Genomic DNA, 17,568 nt, shown 5'->3' with positions numbered 1-17,568 from the left:
ACTTTTGGGGCCAGGGCCAGCCATGATTTCCTTCCCTAGCAAAATGGTGATGATGATGATAGCACCTAACAATTATTATATGTTTATAGTGTGCCAAGAAGTGCTTTACATGTATTAATTCATTTTATTCTCTTATTAATTCCATGAGGTCCAGGTCCTATTTGTTATCCCCATTTTACAAATGAATAGAGGGTTACAACTGAGAAATTCTTCAGCTTAGGTTTAGATTACTTTTTGTTCTTGCCTGCTGGTACTTTTGACTCTGTTCTGCTATGGCCCTCTTCTCCAATGTATTTATCTCTTTGTTCTCCAGATTGGATAATTCCGTTGACCTATCTTCAAATTCAGTGATTCTTCCTTGTGCATTCTCAAATTTGCTATCGACTCATCTAACACATTTTAATTTTGATTGTTATACTTTTCAACTCCAGAATTTCTATAATTTTTTATAGTTTCTATTTCCCTGTTTTGATTATTTGTTGAATCACTGTCATCATATTTTCCATTAATTCCTTGAATATAGTTTATTTGAATCCTTTGAACTAATTTTTAATGGCTGTTGTCAAGTCTTTGCTAAATCCAATATCTGGGCTCGTTCAGAGTCAATTTTTATTGATTGCTTTTTTGTTTTATTCTTTTTTTTTGCAAAGCATAATTTTTTGTCATTGCTGCAAATGACATTTTAGATAATATATTGTATCAATTGTGGATTCTGATTTATTTTTCTGAAGCTTTTCAAAAAGTAACTTTCTTGGACTTACACTGTAGAATCTGTCTGCCCTATATAGTATGCAGCCGTGGTTGTCTCTGCTCATTGAAAATACTTTTATTTTTATTTTTTATCTTCACTTCCTAGAGTTTGCCCCTGTATCTGCATAGTTTAATGTTCAGGGGATCAGGGCAGAGCTTGCATTCAAACTCGTCTAGCCCATAGGGCTTCTACTCTTTGCCAGTTGGTTTGTGTGGGGGTCAGGGATGCATTCAAATTCATAACCAGTTCTCACTCAGCATTGGATTTTACTTCCTGCTGGGCTCTCTCTGGTTTCCCCTATACATGTGCCTAGTTTTCTAGTCAGCCAGGGATATGTGGAAAGCTTATCTCACCCTTCTATGACTCTTTCAGTTCCAGGATTTCCCTGTTAAATTTCTGGCTGGTCCATCACTCCCCAATGGGAACTGTCACTTCAGGCTAGCAAAGCTGTGGGTTTTTCTCATTTTTTTTTTTTTTTTTTTACCAAATTCACCACTTTTAGCTGATAAAGCTTCAGATTTTCACCCCCACTCTTAATTGAGTTCACTCCCTGTAGCAGCAAAGCTGCTGATTTTCCAGTCAGTCCTACCCTAAGAAAACATAGTTTTCACTGATGGAGCTGGGAAGGATGGGAGCAGTTCCAGGCAAGAAATAATAGACTCCTATTCTACTTAACTTCCAGCTATAGCAGTTTTACAAAATTAATCCTTTTTTCAATTTGTTATTTGCCTTCGATCAATTCCCAGAGCCCTAAATGGTTGTTTGCTGACAATTTTGTCTAGTTTTGTACTTAATTTTTGTAGAAAGGATTTTTTGACCTTTTCATATCATCATAGCTGGAAGCCTGGTTTCCATGATCACTTTTTTTTTCATGGCCCACTTTTAAACCTTGGCTCATATTCTGGCTTCCAAATCTTTGGCTGGCTCTCTGGGTCTTTCGTTACTCTACCTTTGAACTCCCTGCTCTATTCTGGCCTCTAGAAACTCGTGGCCCCATACCCTCTCTTGGCTTAAGCTGTGATTACTCTTTCTTAGCCATGATTCTCATCTAGCCATCCCTGTCTTCTGCCCATCAAATCTTCCTACAACACATAACCACAAAGTTAGTTAAAAGTGTTTGACTTAAGGAGTAGGCCTAAACCTGAACCACTCCCCTGCCCATACCTGACTTCAGTCGAAAGCACAAAGGAAGAAAGCAGAAAGCTTTAGAGGTTCTTTGGAAATAAGAGGTAACTGATTTGAAGCCATCTTCTCCACTGTCCTTGGTTCTCTTCCTCTCATCACCATATATCTCTTAGTCCATCTCTCCTACTTCATTCCCAACCTAAATTATTCATTGCAATTTTAGATTTACAGTTTAAAACTAGCTTCTCAAAGCCAGTGACTTCAGCAAATGTTTTCCAATATCCCGCTAAGCATCTACTAATAGTATGGTAGTCATAGATCTATGTATATCATCCTGCCCTTTCAGATTATTCAATTTTTTTTTTTTGCAACTTGTGGAAAACTCAAGGCCCTTACCAGTTGTTTCTGTGACTTTCACGGTCTTCTCAGTGACTCCTCCATATTGATAATGTTGCCGAGTTAATTTTTTAGTTTCAAAATGATGTTATTCATTTGGGTGTGTAGCAAAACCTGGGTTGTTAATTGAAAAACTCCTACATGTGTCATCTCTAACATCATCCTAAAATACTGATGGGCTGTCAGATTCTAATGGCTTTGACTATTTCTTTTTTTTTTCGCATTGTCCATTTTTTTAATTAACAAAGATCTGTATGATTCTCTCTAGAATACCAATTTCGAAAGGTTTCTTTTTTGTCTTTTAAAAAGATTTTTATTAAAATATAGCTAACATACAATATTGTATTAGTTTCCGGTGTCCACCAAAGTTATTCAACATTTGTATACCTAAAGAAGTGATCACTATGATAAGTCAAGTAACCATCTGACACTGTACAACATTATTAAAATATTTTTGACTGTATTCCCTATGCTGTAGATTACAGCCCCCCATGACTTATTTTATAACCGGAAATTTGAACCTCTTATTCTCCTTCACCTGTACTCCCCTTTAAAACTTTTTTCAATATAGTTGACATTAAATATTAATTTATATTGGTTTCAAGTGTACAGCATAGTGGTTAGACATTTATATAATTTACAAAGTGATCTTCCTGATTAGTCTAGTGCCCACCTGGCAATATACAGTTATTACAATATTATCAACTATATTCTCTACGCTGTACTTTTATATCCCTGTGACTATTTTGTAACTATCAATTTGTACTTCTTAATACCTTCAGTTTTGTCACCCAGCACCCCAAATCCCCTCCCATTTTTCAACCATTAGTTCATTCCCTGTATCTGTGAGTCTATTTCTGTTTTGTTTGTTTATTTTGTTCTTTAGATTCCATGTATAAGTGATTTCCTATGGTATTTGTCTTTTTCTGTTTGACTTATTTCACTTAGCATAATACCCTCTAGGTCCATCCTTGTTGTTGCAAATGGTAAGATTTCATTTTTATGGACAAGGAATACTCTATTGTATATATGTACTATATCTTCTTTATCCATTTGCCTAATGATGGACACTTAAGTTACTTCCATATCTTGGCTATTGTAAATAGTGTTGCAGTGAACATTGGGGTGCATATATCTTTTTTGAATTACTGTTTTGGTTTTCTTTGGATAAATACCCAGAAGTGGAATTGCAGGGTCATAAGGTAGTTCTATTTTTAAATTTTTGCAGAAACTCTAGACTGTTTTCCATAGTGGCTGTACCAATTTGCAATCCCACCAACAGTGCATGAGGGTTCCCTTTCCTCCACATCCCAGTCATGCTGATGGGTGTGAGGTGATACCTCATTGTGCTTTTAATTTGCATTTCTCTGATGATAGTGATGTTGAGCATCTTTTCATATGTCTGTTGGCCATCTGTATATCCTTTTTGGAGAAATGTCTGTTCAGGTCACCTGCCCACTTTTTAAATGGATTGTTAGTTTTTTTTGGTAACTTATTGGAGTTTATTATTGGTGAATATCTTCTTCCATTCAGTAGCTTGTCTTTACATTTTCCTTGCCTATTCTTAACATTTTATTCGTGCCTTGGAAAAATACTGGCTGACTTTGTGGGCTTAAGCGAATTGTGTGATTTGCATAGTTTTCTTCTCTGTCAATGAAAACAAATACCTCTTTCAGAAGGACAATAAATTGGTTAAGGTTTCTGGAAAGTTCTCCAAAGATGAAAAATCAGTGCAGCGTTAGTAATTCTTGTTTCCTCAGACTGTCTATCTGCTTCAGGGAAAGCAACATTAAGAAATTTAAGGTCCTCTTTGCACAGTAAAGTGATATGATAGTTAATTTTTTTTAAAAGAAATTTTTTTTAAAAGAATTTTTTTTTTAAAAGAAATTTTTCAAGCATGGTAGGTAATTTTAGCTTCATGATACCCATTGGCTTTTATCGACATCTTTTAGGTCTGAAAATTTGTGAGTTAGTCAAGTGGGGATGATACTGGAGTAGCTCCACTACACTACTTTACTTTGAGCAGCACATCATGATTATATTTCCATAAAGACCTAAAATAACATTTTGCTTCTTTGTGGGTAAAGGAGATAAATACCCTATATCTTTCATTCTTGTGGAATCCATTTTATGTGCACTAATGTGCATTATGAAGTTTCTACATGATGATAAATGTCAGTAAGAATGAAATTAATTGGGTGGTCATCCCCGAAGGTACATATTTAGGGTTGGTTCTCAGAATTGTCACTTCATCAGCTTGCTGAAAACTAGAGGATTTACTTCATTTCTCATCTTGAGTCAAAAGTAATTTCTTTCCCTCAGGATCCCCTTTCTTTGACAGAAATGATTTTAAGCCAGCTTCCCTATTAACTCTCTCTCATTCTACTGTGACCAAATGTGACTGGATTTTCTATCTCTATCTTCTGAAAAATATGTAAAAATACATCAAATGCCTATACAAATTATGGTCCAGCCCAGAACTTTTATTTGCAAAAGGATTATCTGTAGCATGGAATGGAAAGGATATAATCTACAGGATATTAGAAATAAAGCATTAAATACCCTATGGTTTTTATATTCCATATTCCTTAGACTGTTTTTAAGAGTTGATAGTTAAAAATGTAAAACTTTAGCCTGAGGTATATCTATTTTATAGAGTGCAAAGAAATCAGGGTACCAATGTCTTTTCCTTTAGATGATTATATTTCTGTATTACAGTCCTTTGATATATCCCATTGTCCAGTATAATTTTATCCTCATGTATTTTTGGATTTGAAATTTATATGAGACCCCTTTCTACCTAATCCACTAAATCCTTCCCCAAACACAGAGTGCAGGAACACCTTAAAGACATAATAAGAAGGATTTAAAGCACACAAATGATACTCTTTGCTTATTCAAATTAATATGTATATAGTAATACATTTTTTAAAATAGATTTAGTGATCTTCTCTTCAACACATACCATTTGGAGAATAGTCTTAGCCCATAAGGAACTTAAAATCTCGTAGAAGATAAATTGTGCAAACTCATGTACCTTCAGGGCTCAATCAGTTAACAGATGGTGACTTAGGTGCAAATGATAGGTAGTGGTGAGGACTGTGGGGAACTCGTGCTTTCACACCTCCTTTAAAGAAATTCCAGTTTAATACTTTTCAAAACCATTGTGTTGGGAAAATTCAACCTGTTAGGTAGGACTTGGTCTGTGGACAGCCAACTTTCAAGTGTTTTAGTTATCTACTGCTGTATAACAAGCTACCCTAAAAATTGTAGAGGGTTAAAACAACAGTAATTATTCATTCTTCTTTTTCGTGGTTCTGGGTGTCACTAGGCTCAGCTGGGTGGCTCTTGCTCATGATCTTTTATGGAGTTGCAGTTAGATAGTGACTAAGACTGGAGTCATGTGGGAAGCTTCCTCTCTCTCTAGTGGTCGATGCTGGCTTTTGGCTGGAATGCCTACTTTAGCTTCTCTGGGGGTACTATGCTTCTTTATAGCATGCTGATTGAGCAAGAAACTTTAAAAGAACAAGTTTCCTGAGAAAGAGATAAGGAGGAAGGGTGCACGTGTACACCAGGGGGAGGTTGTATTGCCTTTAACTTCCTAGCATTGGAAGTCATGTGGTGTCATTTCCACTGCATTGTATATTTTAGAAGGGAGTCACGGAGGCTAGCCCATAATGAAGAGGAGAGGAATTTAGACTCCACCTCTCAATGGAATGAATGTAGAAAAATTGCAAACATAGGTTAAAACCAGCACAGTCCCAAGACTTGTCCACATGCAGCTCCCAGTAGTTTGCCAGAGGTGAAGACCTGGGCTTCCCATGCAGCAAAACAGTTAGATGTTGCAGGATCCAGAGATGTATATAGACTGTCACCTATAAACCTCAAACTTTTCACCTTGTCAGATAGCCTGATATTGTGATTGGTTGTCTCACTATTGAAGGAAATTTCCACTCGGAAGTGGTTGAGCCTGTCCATCAGTTAATATAACCTCATTTTTTTGTTTTTAAATATGCACTTACTGTGAAATGAAAAAACAAAACAAAACAAAACAAAAAACAACCCAGCACACGTGGTCTTACATTAGAGAATAACAAAACTAAATATATAATAAACTTGGATGTTATCAGGGTGATATAGAAAAATATTTAATGGCTGGTTTGGCATGAGCACTGACCAATAACAAGTAATAGCATTAACAACTGGTAGGACCTACTGGCGCAGTCACTTAATATGAGCTCTGAGTATAATCAAGGCTCCAAACATATCCTGGAATCAGCAAGAGCTCTGGAAGGTCAGGAAAGGTGAAGTCACGTGTCTGAAATATGATGTTTTAGGTATTCTTGCTGAAGCTTCAGAGGCCCCAGGTGGTTGTTTGATTTCTTTGTTTTGTCCACCTTTGTCCATCAGCAGTTAGAAACATTTTTCTTGCATGGCTCTTACCGTAAAGTTTTGAAAGTTTATTCTTTGCAAAAGAGAGGGGAATTGTGAGCGATGGGAACAGAAGGGATGAACTCTAGGAATACACATAACCTTTTGTACATACTATGGTTCAGTCCAATGTTATTTAGAAGCCAAGTTGAGAGACACCTGGATTCTCCCCTCTCGACCCAAACAGCAGACATACAAATGCTTGGTTCTTTGCATCGTGTATTAGTTTTCTGTTCCTGCTGTACCAAATTACCACAACTGTAGCACCTGAAATGACAAAAAATGTATTATTTCACAGTTGTCTAGGTCAGAAGTACAGGTTGCCTTGGCTGGTTTCTCAGTTCCAGGTTTCAAAAGGCTGAAATCAAGATGTCAGCTGGCCGGGCTCTCAGCTGGAGGCTCTGGGAAGAATCCTCTTCCAGGCTCATCAAGTGTTGGCAGAACTCGGTTTCTTGTGGTTATAGAACTGAGGGCCCTCCTTCCTTGTTGGCTGTCAGCTGGGAGTGGTCTCTACACTCGAGTGGTCTCTCTCTCGTCCTTGCCCATGGCCTCTACATCTTAGAGCCAGCAGCAGCATGGGGAATCCTTCTCACTCTTGGAATCTCTCTAACTTCCTGCTCTGTAGCATCTCTTCTGACTTCCTCCTCTGTTGTATCTCTCAGATTCCAGTCCAAGAAAGTTTTCTGCTATTAAGAGCTCATGTGATTAGAATGGGCCCACCTGGATAATCCAGGATCACCTCCCTGTTTTTAGGTCCTTAAACTTAATTATATCTGTGGTCTTTTTTGCCATGTAATGTAAAATATTCACAGGATTCAGGGATAAGGGTGTGGCTATACTGGGGGGGGGGTGCATAAATTAGTAAAATAATTTTCCTGAAAAAGAATTTATACAAGTTTACTTTAAGCAATTTAGTTTAAGACAAATTGCTTAGTTTTAATAAAAGGCAGTGGCTGAAACTCAGCCATCTCAGTCAAGGGTCAGCAAACTGCGGCTTGTGGGCTAAATCTTGCCTGCTGCCTGGTTTTTGCATGCCATGGTTTTGCTAAGGCTGATTTTTAGAGATAAATGTTTTTAGTTGATTTGATGAGGGGGAGCCTTAACTTTGAACCCTAATTAAGCAAAATGTTATCCTGACCCAAAAGAAATCCACTCTTCTTATTAATAGATCTATATTACAAAAAAATGTACTCGGTGATTATTATATTTTTGATTTCATCAAAAATTTGTGGAAATTTTTCTCACTAATGCAGTACCTACATAACCTCCTTGATTTTGCGTCTTTGCCCGCAAAATACCTACATGTTGACAATCTGACTCTTAACAAAATTTTTTTTTTGTTGATCCCTGATCTAAAAGTAAGCTACTGTGCATTTAAAATGGAGTGTAGACTCTTCATAGCTGCAAGGTATTCCCAGGATCTGCTAATGCGTAACCTTAATTTTATAGCCAAATCCTAAGAAGGCAGGTATCAGTTCCAACACAACCCAGCTAGTTCATCTGTCACTGGGCAGGACAAGTCATTAGATCTTTTGGTGCTTAAATCAGTAAACTTTCCACCAGACTAGGCAGATCCTTGAGGTAATGTGGTTATACTTTATTCCTCTCTTCTTTACATGGACCTCTGTGTTATCAAAAGCCCAAAAGTTTTTAAAGTGGACAGGCCAGAGGCAATGTAGCATAGAAACTCAGCTGTGTTTCCATTAGAGGGGAGAGCCCTTTCGATTCTAGAATTTCTCATTAAAAATGTTTCAGAAGCACTAGTGCTGACTTTTTCTGTTAAGTTAGTAACGGTGAATAACCAGGTATGTTAATATATTGTCACTTAACCTAAATGTTCAATTTAGGACGAGACTATTTATTGAGCAGAGCAATAGCCCTAAACTGAAGTGATAATTTCCTGCATGCCCTGTGTCCCCATTGTTCCCTGGTTATTTGCTAATAAATCCCACCACATTGTGTTTGTTCTTCCTTCCCTCCTGCCTGGATAATGCTGATCACTTGGTGATATTTGTTTCTCTTTCTACAGGTGGTTTACAAATCCGACGACGGTCAATGCCTTTTACAGTGCATCCACCAACCAGATCAGTGAGTATGCGGCTTCTTGTCTCCTTGTTAATCTGGAAGGAAATGGAAGGAACTTTCCCATGACTATGATTAAGGGTGGGGCTTTCTTCATTTTCCCTGCAAAAGTGACCAGGTGTGTTGGTGAAAGAAGTTTGCTTCCATACACATATGCCCAAATTTCCTCACTCCGTTCACCTTTTAAATTTTTTTTTTTAATGAGTAAAAAATCAACTACAATAAATAAAATTACAATGAAGCTGGCCATGAAAATGAGCAAGTTTCCACTCTCCTCTTATGAAGGTCTTACCGATTTTGTCCATACCATTTCGTTTATTTCTAGGATTGATGGATAAATCAAACAGGTGACTGGGCAGATTGTAGAACATGAGGGAATCATCCATCTATAAGAAAAGTTTGGAAATGTTCTAATTAACCCTGGATGTAAAGTCTTTTTCTTTATTTTTCAATTAGAGTCGATATTCAATATTATATTAGTTCCAGGTATTCAGCATAGTGGCGAGACATTTATATCATTTACGAAGTGATCCCCTTGATTAGTCTGTTACCCACCTGGCACTATACATATTATAATATTATTGACTATATTCTCTATGCTGAATTTTTAGATGTAAAGTCTTGAGTTTGTTTTATTTACATATTTTGGGTACATATAATTATAAATGCCATGATAAGTTTAAAAAATTATTAAAGATCAGATTGGCACAGACCAATCTGAAAATCTGACACCCAGTGTTGGCACCAGGGGCACATACTCACTGCTGGTGGAAATGTAAATTGGTTCACCCACTTTGCAGAGCAATTCGGCAACCACTAGAAACGCCAAAGATGTGCTTGCATATCTCTGACCATCACTTGCACTCTTGGCATGTGCCCTGGTGCTGTGATTCTCAAAGTGTGGTCCTGGAACCTATCACAACAGCATCACAGGGGAACTTGTTAGAAATGCAAATTCTTGGGCCCCACCAAAGATCTATTGTTCACAAACCCTGGACATGGGGCTCAGAAATCTGTTTTATTAAGCCCTCCAGGTGACTGTAACATAGTTTGAGAACCATTGCCCTGGTAGGCCCATGTGAGAATGCTTATAGCAATATCGTTTATAATAGCAGAAAAGGGGGGATAAGCTATATGTCTCTCTGGAAGAAAGTGAATTAAATGTGGCATATTCACACAAAGGAATGCCACACAGCAGTGAACAATGAGTGACCTAGAGTGACATATATTAACATGGATGAGCGTCACAAATATTAGGTTATGTGGGGGAAAAAACAACTTGGGAAAATATATTGAGTGTGATACTACATAAAGTTGAAAAGAATTCAAGACAGTTCTATATATGTGGTAAAAGTATGAAGACATTCATGAGAATGACATCCGTGAGTTCAGGTTGGCAGTGACCTGTTTTGTAGAGGGTGTGGGTCCCTTCTCCTTGAGCCCTTGTTGTTTCCTCATCTCCCCTGCATCTCTTTTGGTCTCCATCTTTATTCCCTCTCTTGGTAATACCATCTAATCTCATGGTTTTAAGCACATCTCTATGTTTTTTGTTGAATATAGGGGATGGAATTTAAAGAGACTTGCCAGCCTTGGCCATGCCCCATCATCTCCCTCCCGGCCCTGGATAGCTGTAGTAGCCTCCTCTCTGGCCTCCTTGCTTCTGTCCTATTCCCCTTCAGTCTATTCTAACTATCATATTGCAGCCATTTTAAGGTGCTTTACAGTCATCTCATTTCTCTCCTTTGCTCAGAACCTGTTCTCAGCTTCCCATCTCATTCAGAATGAGGCCAAATTATTTGCAATGGCCCAGAGCCTCTTATCATGTTGCCTTTATCTTCCCTCTGTTCCAGCCTCACTGGCCTCCTTCCTGATCCTAGAGCATGAGACTCTCTTTCCTCCTGGTATTTATACTCAGGGCTCTCTTTGCCTAGTAAGTTCCCCAAGAGATCTACATGGTTCTCACTCCCACTTCCTTCAGATCTTTGCTTGAATGCCGCCTTCTCAGTGAGGTGCCCAGCCTGCCTAGTATAGATCCTTTGTGCTGGCCCTCATCCTTACAGGACTTCCTGGCCAGAGAGGACTGCCCTGAGGCTGTGGCTGCCCACTCCTAGCAGGCACATCTCCCTAGAGTCGCCCTCATGTGGCCACTTTTGAGAATGGCAGTCTCTGCAGGACTTCGGTCTGAGAAAGTAATAACAGAAGGAAAACAGGCAGATGGTGGTAATTTTTGTTTTCTACATTAATTTATATAACCAAATGAGTCGTTAAATATTTTGAATATTTCAAATGTAAGTCCTCACTATAGAAATATTTATTATCATGAAAATACCATTGCCTTTTCCCCCTCAGCTTTATCGAGGTATGTGACAAATAAAAATTGTCTATATTTAAAATGCACAACATGATGTTTTGATATAGCTCCACATGGAGAACTAAGCTGCATATGGGAACTTACAGTATTTGGAACATTAATTATAAGTACTATTTATAACAATATAAATTATATTTATGTAATATGAATGATAATATTTGGAATAACCTGTTGGGCAATAGGCAATTTTTAGATTATTCATTTTAAAAGAAAATGTTTTATGTACTATTCAGTACATGCAAAAGAATATATGTAACATGCTAGAACATATAAAGTATATAAGAAAACATATGATAAATGTATGCCTGAGTCTAACATCCAACCAAGAACTAGAACTTTCCGTATATCATTGCATCTGTCCGTGCTCCTCCCCATCCCATTTCTCTCCCACACCATAGAGGAAACCACTATTCTGATTTCTGTTTATCATTTTTTTAAAAATAAATTTTAATCCATGTAAGTATGCCTAAACTGTATATTGTTTAGTTTTGCTTATGTTTTAGCATAATAAAAATGATATGCATCTTGCATGCAATTTTAAGCTACAGTGTTTTTTCAATCAACATGTTTTTAAGTTTCATCCATGTAGCATATGGCAGTAGAATTTTTTTTCACTTTCACTGTTCTGTAATATTCTGTTGCATGACCATATCCCAGATTACTTATTTGTTCTATAGACCTTTTCTGTTGACAGACCTATGTATCTTCCCCCAGGTTTTTGCTATTATGAACAGCACTGCTCTGAATATTCTCATATCTGTCCCTTGAAACAAGTGTTGGGGGTATATATTAGGAGCGGAATTACTGGCTTGTAGAGTATGAAAATATGCAACTTTATCATATTTTTCAAAGTGAGTATTCCAACGTATGGAAATCGTATGGAAATGTTTTCATCAACTCTCATTTTCATCACCAGTTGGCATTGGTACACTTAATTTTCACCCATCTAGTGAATGTAATAGATTGGCTCTTAGGCAAGAAAAGCCATTGAGATAGACTCTTCACCAGTGTTTCTATACTCACTTTCCAGTGTCAGTGAATGCTTACTTTATCCTTTGGGGATTTAAGTATGTCTATAATTCTGCCTCCAGGATTCGCCCCTGCTCAGCCTTTTCCTGGTCTGGGAAGGGCTGATCCTATCAGAGGTTTACTGAAGAAACAGCCATTTCAGGGTAACCCAGTGGTTTCTCGAAAGCTCATGAGCAGAGCAGGTTTGGAATGAACTATTTGAAGCAGTATTTTAATTAAGTGATTCAAGCTGTTTCTATTTTCCTGATGACCAGAGCTTGCTCTCATTGTAAATTGCATTCCCAGGCAAGATGACAAGGAATCCTTTGGGTGACTTTTTTTAGCTCTCTCCTTTCTGATTTTCTGGACTACAAATTAAGACAGGTGGAGTTCCTTCATATACATTTCCTCACTGGGCTTTCTGGGACTCCCCCCAGCCCCCAACTGTCTTCTTTTTGCTTCAGTGAAGAAATGAAAAATTGAGGTGATTTTCTGAAATGAACATCTTTATTGATTAGGGGCTGATTCTGACAGCATGTGGCCATCTGTTTAATTGGGTTTCACATCTAAGATGTAACTATACTTAGTAACGTGATTTATGAGAATTTCATTCAGTTCCCATTATCATTTTCTGATTTATGCCATTTAAGTCTGCTTCTGCACACAGTAGAGACTTGAGTAAAAAATAGAAACACTTTATTTGTTTTGTTTTGTTTTTTGCAAATCCATGCCTTTGTGTGAAATTGTGATTTGTGGACATCTTTCAATGGTAGCTATGTCCTTGGGTACAGAGTGCAGTGTGATATAATATTTTATAAAGTCTGCTGTACAAGGAGTTATACTTAGGAACTTTTGCAGAATTTAATTATATTTGAATGGATAAGGTGGTTAAGGAGGAAAGCAAGGAGCTGAGGTTATTGTTGCCCAAGCTTGTGCTTCCCTGACTTTGTGATAACAGCAAAACTGGTCTACTCACTTTTAGTAAGGAAACAACTAGAGCCTCAATGGGAGATCTTGAGCGCCACTGACTTAGTGGTATGACGTTGGTCAAGGTATTTCTCCTTCCTGACCCCTATTATTGTCCTCATCTGCCACATGTTGAGGTTACCTAGCCCACAGAGTTTTGGGCGAGGATTTAAAGAGATGAATTTGACAAGTACCAGCACATTGCTTTGGTCAGGGCTTGTATATGTAAAACTGACATGCCAGTAATCTCTAGGATAGCCATTCTGTCACAGAATAAACAGCATGATATGAGAATTTGGGAGGTGGGTGGGATATTTTGGACTTGTGATCTCAAAGTATTTTATTAAATACTTTAAAAATATTAAAATGCACAAAAATATTAAATGCACAAAATATTAAAACCATATTTTTGTGCATTAAAAATACAACCAATTTGGAAAAGTGTTTGGCAGTTTTTTAATATCTCCTATAACCCAGAAATTTCTCTTTCAATGATGGATCCTTATGCCCACCAAAATACATATGCACAAATGATCATAGCAGCTTTAATCATAATGGCAAAAACCTGGAAAGAACCTAATGTCCATAACAGAAGAATAGGTAAGTAAATTGTGGTTTATTCATAAAACGAATATTATATAGCAATAAAAAAGAATAAAATGCTTCATGCTACAGTAAGAATGACGCTGACCCAATGCTCAGTGAAACACTACATGGTTCCATCCCTATAAAGTTCAGGAACAGGCAAACGAATCTGTGATCTAAGTGATAGAAGTTAAAATAATGGCTCCCTTTGTTGGGAGTACTGGCTGGGAGGGGGCAGAGGAAACATTATATTGATCTGGGAGGTGATTGCACAAGTGATACATGTGTAAAAACATACTGTGTTCTTCCATTAAAATTTGTGCCTCTACTGTATGTATGTAATACCTCGACATAAACAGTGACACCTCCATTCCCCCATAAAATTTTTGCAACAGCATATAGCATGCATAGACATTTTGAGTTTATAACAGGTTATCTTAGGCTAAGCCCCCAGAGGCATAGATCAGGGATCAGCAAACTTTTTCTGTAAAGGGCCAGGGAGTAATTATTTTTGTCCTTGTGAGCCTTGTGGTCTCCACTGCAAATTCTCAACTTTGCCATTACAGTCATAGACAATTCATAAACGAGCATGGCTATGCCATTAAAACTATTTATATGAGCTGTAGTTTGCCATCCCCTGGTGTAGAGCACTGTTAGAGGGTGGTATCCAGGGAGCCTTGACGAGTATTCTGACCCAACTTTTAAACTACTTCGGATTTATCAAGTGGTGGTACCGGGGGCAGGAGGGGGTTGGAGTGAACAGCTCACATTTGGTTTTCAATTTAACTAACATGGAATAGTTTTTAGAATAAAATTCATTTCATATATTCAGTATCAATGTATATCTGCAAAGTACCTGATTTCAATATTAGTTTTTATCTTCATACATCTCAAATCATATTACGGAATTATTTTAAGCAAATACAACCTTGGCTTGTAAACATGTCAGGCCTAAGGGCTAAAACCAATGATTTTATTATCTTCGCAGTTATACACAAGGGATTTGGTTGCCCCACTTTAATCACGGATATTCTGCTAAAGAAGATAAGCCTTTGTCCAGAGGCTTGGCTTTTGCTGGCATCAAACTATAGAATTAATCCTGAAGTCAAACAGATTTGTTTTGCTGTTAAGGAAATAACTGTTTCAAACCGAGAGAATTTCTCATACTACATTGATTCTGCTTAAAACCATAAAGTGGAAGCTAAGTTAACAAACAGTCACCTGTGGCCTATACTGGAATCTAATGAAATTATATTCCTGAATCCAGTTGACACTATATTTGGGGACAATTTGGGAATAGTCTTCCATAGTTTTGGAGGTGGAAGGAAACTTGAAGTGGTCACCTAATCCAGACTTGTCATTATCTAGAAGAGATCTCGACACTCAGAGCAACTCAGTAATTTTTTTCCACTTAATATTTATTGAGTCTCCAATGATTCTCACCTCCTGCTGTCCACACCCCAGTGTAGTGCCCTCCCGCACTGAAGAAGGCCAAGCTTTGTAACCAGTAGGATACTGTAGAAATGACAGAGCATGACTTCTGTGGCAAGGTCATAAGAGACCTTGTGGCTTCTGCCTTGCTCTCTTGGATTGATCACTCTGGAGGAAGCCAGCATCTGTGCCATGGAGGCACTGAAGAAGCTGCTGGAGAGGTCCACATGTGAAGGACCTGAGGCCTCCTGTTCATACCAGCACCATGTGAATGTGCCATCTTGAAGTAGAGTCTCTAGCCAAGCCTTCACATGACTGCAGCCCAGGGTGACATCTTGACAGTAACTTCACGAAAGACCTTGAGACAGACCCCCCTGAAATAAGCTGTTTCCAAATTCCTGACACAGAGAAACTGTGAGATAGTAAATGTTTATTGTTTTGAGCCACTACTTTCTTACACAAGAGATAACTAATACAGAAATTACAATTTGCCAGGTACTGAGTTTGGTGCTGGGGTATGTTATGGTGTAGTGATTAAGTGTGAATTTGATTTTGATTCCTAGCTTGGCCACTAATAACTTGCAACCTTGGGCAAGTTACTTAAACATTGTTAAGCCTCGGTTTAATTATCTAAAATAGAGCTAATAGTAGTGGTTATCTTATAGAGTTGTCATAAAGATTAAAGGAGATAATGTATATAAAGTACTGGGAAGAGAGACTGGTTTGTAGTGGATACTCAGTGAATCTTAGCTATAAAGAGTCCTTGCTTTAGAGGACTTAGGAGAGACAGACGTATTACCAGTCATTTGTAAGATACCATGGTGAGTGTGCAATAGAAGGGTGTGCAGTGCATCCTGGGAGTCACAAAGGAGGGGTAATTAATCTGGGGGAGTCAAGATTGGCTTCTCAGTGAAAGCGACGTTTGAGGAACAGGCTTTGAGAGGAAAAAGAAATTCTCTAAAAAAAAAAAAAGACACGAAGGATGGGCAGGAAGAAGGACTTGGTGTTGTAAAGACAACAGACACAGCAGAGGATAGTGTCTTCCTTAGGGTGAGATGGTCACAAATGCTGGGGCACCAGTTGCATATGGTTGGGCAGGGGAGAAGAAGGAATGATGGGAGATGCTATGTTGAAAAAGTATATGAAGAACAGGACATAGGGAGCTAGTATGGTTTTCTTTGGGAGGCAAGAAACGTAAGTTTCTCTTCCTTAGTCTTAAAGATCATGGCTTGGAGAGGGAGTAGGTTGAGGCCCTTAGACTGATGAGGAGTTTAGCAGATGGCTCAAGAGAAGAATGGGGAGGGTCTAAATTTAGGCAGTGACAGTGGTGAGGAGAGAAGGGAGTGAATAATATCATTCCCATGTGATTGTTCTCAGATAGCTGTGTAGTGATAATACAAGTAGCAGTTTTCTACCTTTTCCACTGGTGCCTTGAAGGACTCCCATAAAATGGACATTATAATTGTTCTGTGTAGCAGTTCTTAACTGTGAACCATTTATGTGCCAAGAATTGTGCTGGTTACTTTAACATATATTATCTCTAATCTTCACAGCAGCTCTATAAGCTTGGCATTTGGGGTCCCTTTTACAGCAGAGGAAACTGAAGCTCAGAGAGGCTAAGTAAATTGCCAAGGGCCACACAACCAGTAAATTGCAAAGCTGGGACTATAACCCAGCTTCTCTGATTGCGAGCTCTTAATCTTCACCCTGCACTGTTGGATACTGCATAAGAAATGTGAGAATTACACGAAATGATACATGTGAGCACAGTCTGAAAAAAGGTTAAAAGTATGATATAAATGTATGTTAGAATAATTATTATATCATGCCCTAACCCATGGACTGGGGGATTGTTTCTGTTTGGTATGGAAACAAGATGTAAAATGTAGGGACAGCCAGGTGAGGGTCAGAGGGTCTCCAGGTCCTGCCAAGTCCATGTCCCAAAGGGCTTTGCACTGAGCAGCAGCTTGTCATTTTCGCCTCCAAGAGTGTTGCTCTCCGTAAGCCCCTTGGCTGTGCCCGTGACCTCTTTGCATCCTTGGGTTGGGATAGAGTTGAGAGGGGTTGTTTGAAAGATGTCATAAGCTACCTTAAAAAGAATAATTAGATGTACTCTTTAAAAAGGTTTCACTTTACAAAATTTACAGTGAGATTGTAAAAGTTTTGGTAAGTGAGCTAAAGTCAAGTCATGAACAAACTTTGAATCATTTGCAAAATTGCCAGATGATGCACTTAGCAAGGTTGTGGGACACCTGCTACTATTTTAAGACATTTTTGACCTGGTTTAGTCAAGGACTCTGGAGGTCCTCAAATAGCTCTTGTCTCTGAGGCCTGACCAAGGAGGCAGCTAAGAATGGCATTCTGGGTATTGCCACTGGAGGACAAAGATGTTCTCAACTGGGAAGCCCTGCAATCATGGCAT

At 38.2% G+C, this 17,568-nt stretch overlaps 1 protein-coding gene across 1 annotated transcript in view; it reads left to right on the top strand.

Moving 5' to 3' along the window:
• PHEX (phosphate regulating endopeptidase homolog X-linked) overlaps positions 1 to 17,568 on the top strand; it is a 173,351-nt gene that overhangs the window by 120,060 nt on the left and 35,723 nt on the right. Inside the window, exon 15 of the mRNA XM_006911611.2 lies at positions 8,733 to 8,791. Within this exon, the coding sequence (XP_006911673.1) occupies positions 8,733 to 8,791 (59 nt within the window). The remainder of the gene's footprint in view (positions 1 to 8,732; positions 8,792 to 17,568) is intronic.

Source organism: Pteropus alecto, unplaced genomic scaffold (genome assembly GCF_000325575.1).
Source record: "Pteropus alecto unplaced genomic scaffold, ASM32557v1 scaffold23, whole genome shotgun sequence".
NCBI classification, from domain to species: Eukaryota; Metazoa; Chordata; class Mammalia; order Chiroptera; family Pteropodidae; genus Pteropus; species Pteropus alecto.
This window is presented reverse-complemented; position numbering and strand designations above follow the sequence as displayed.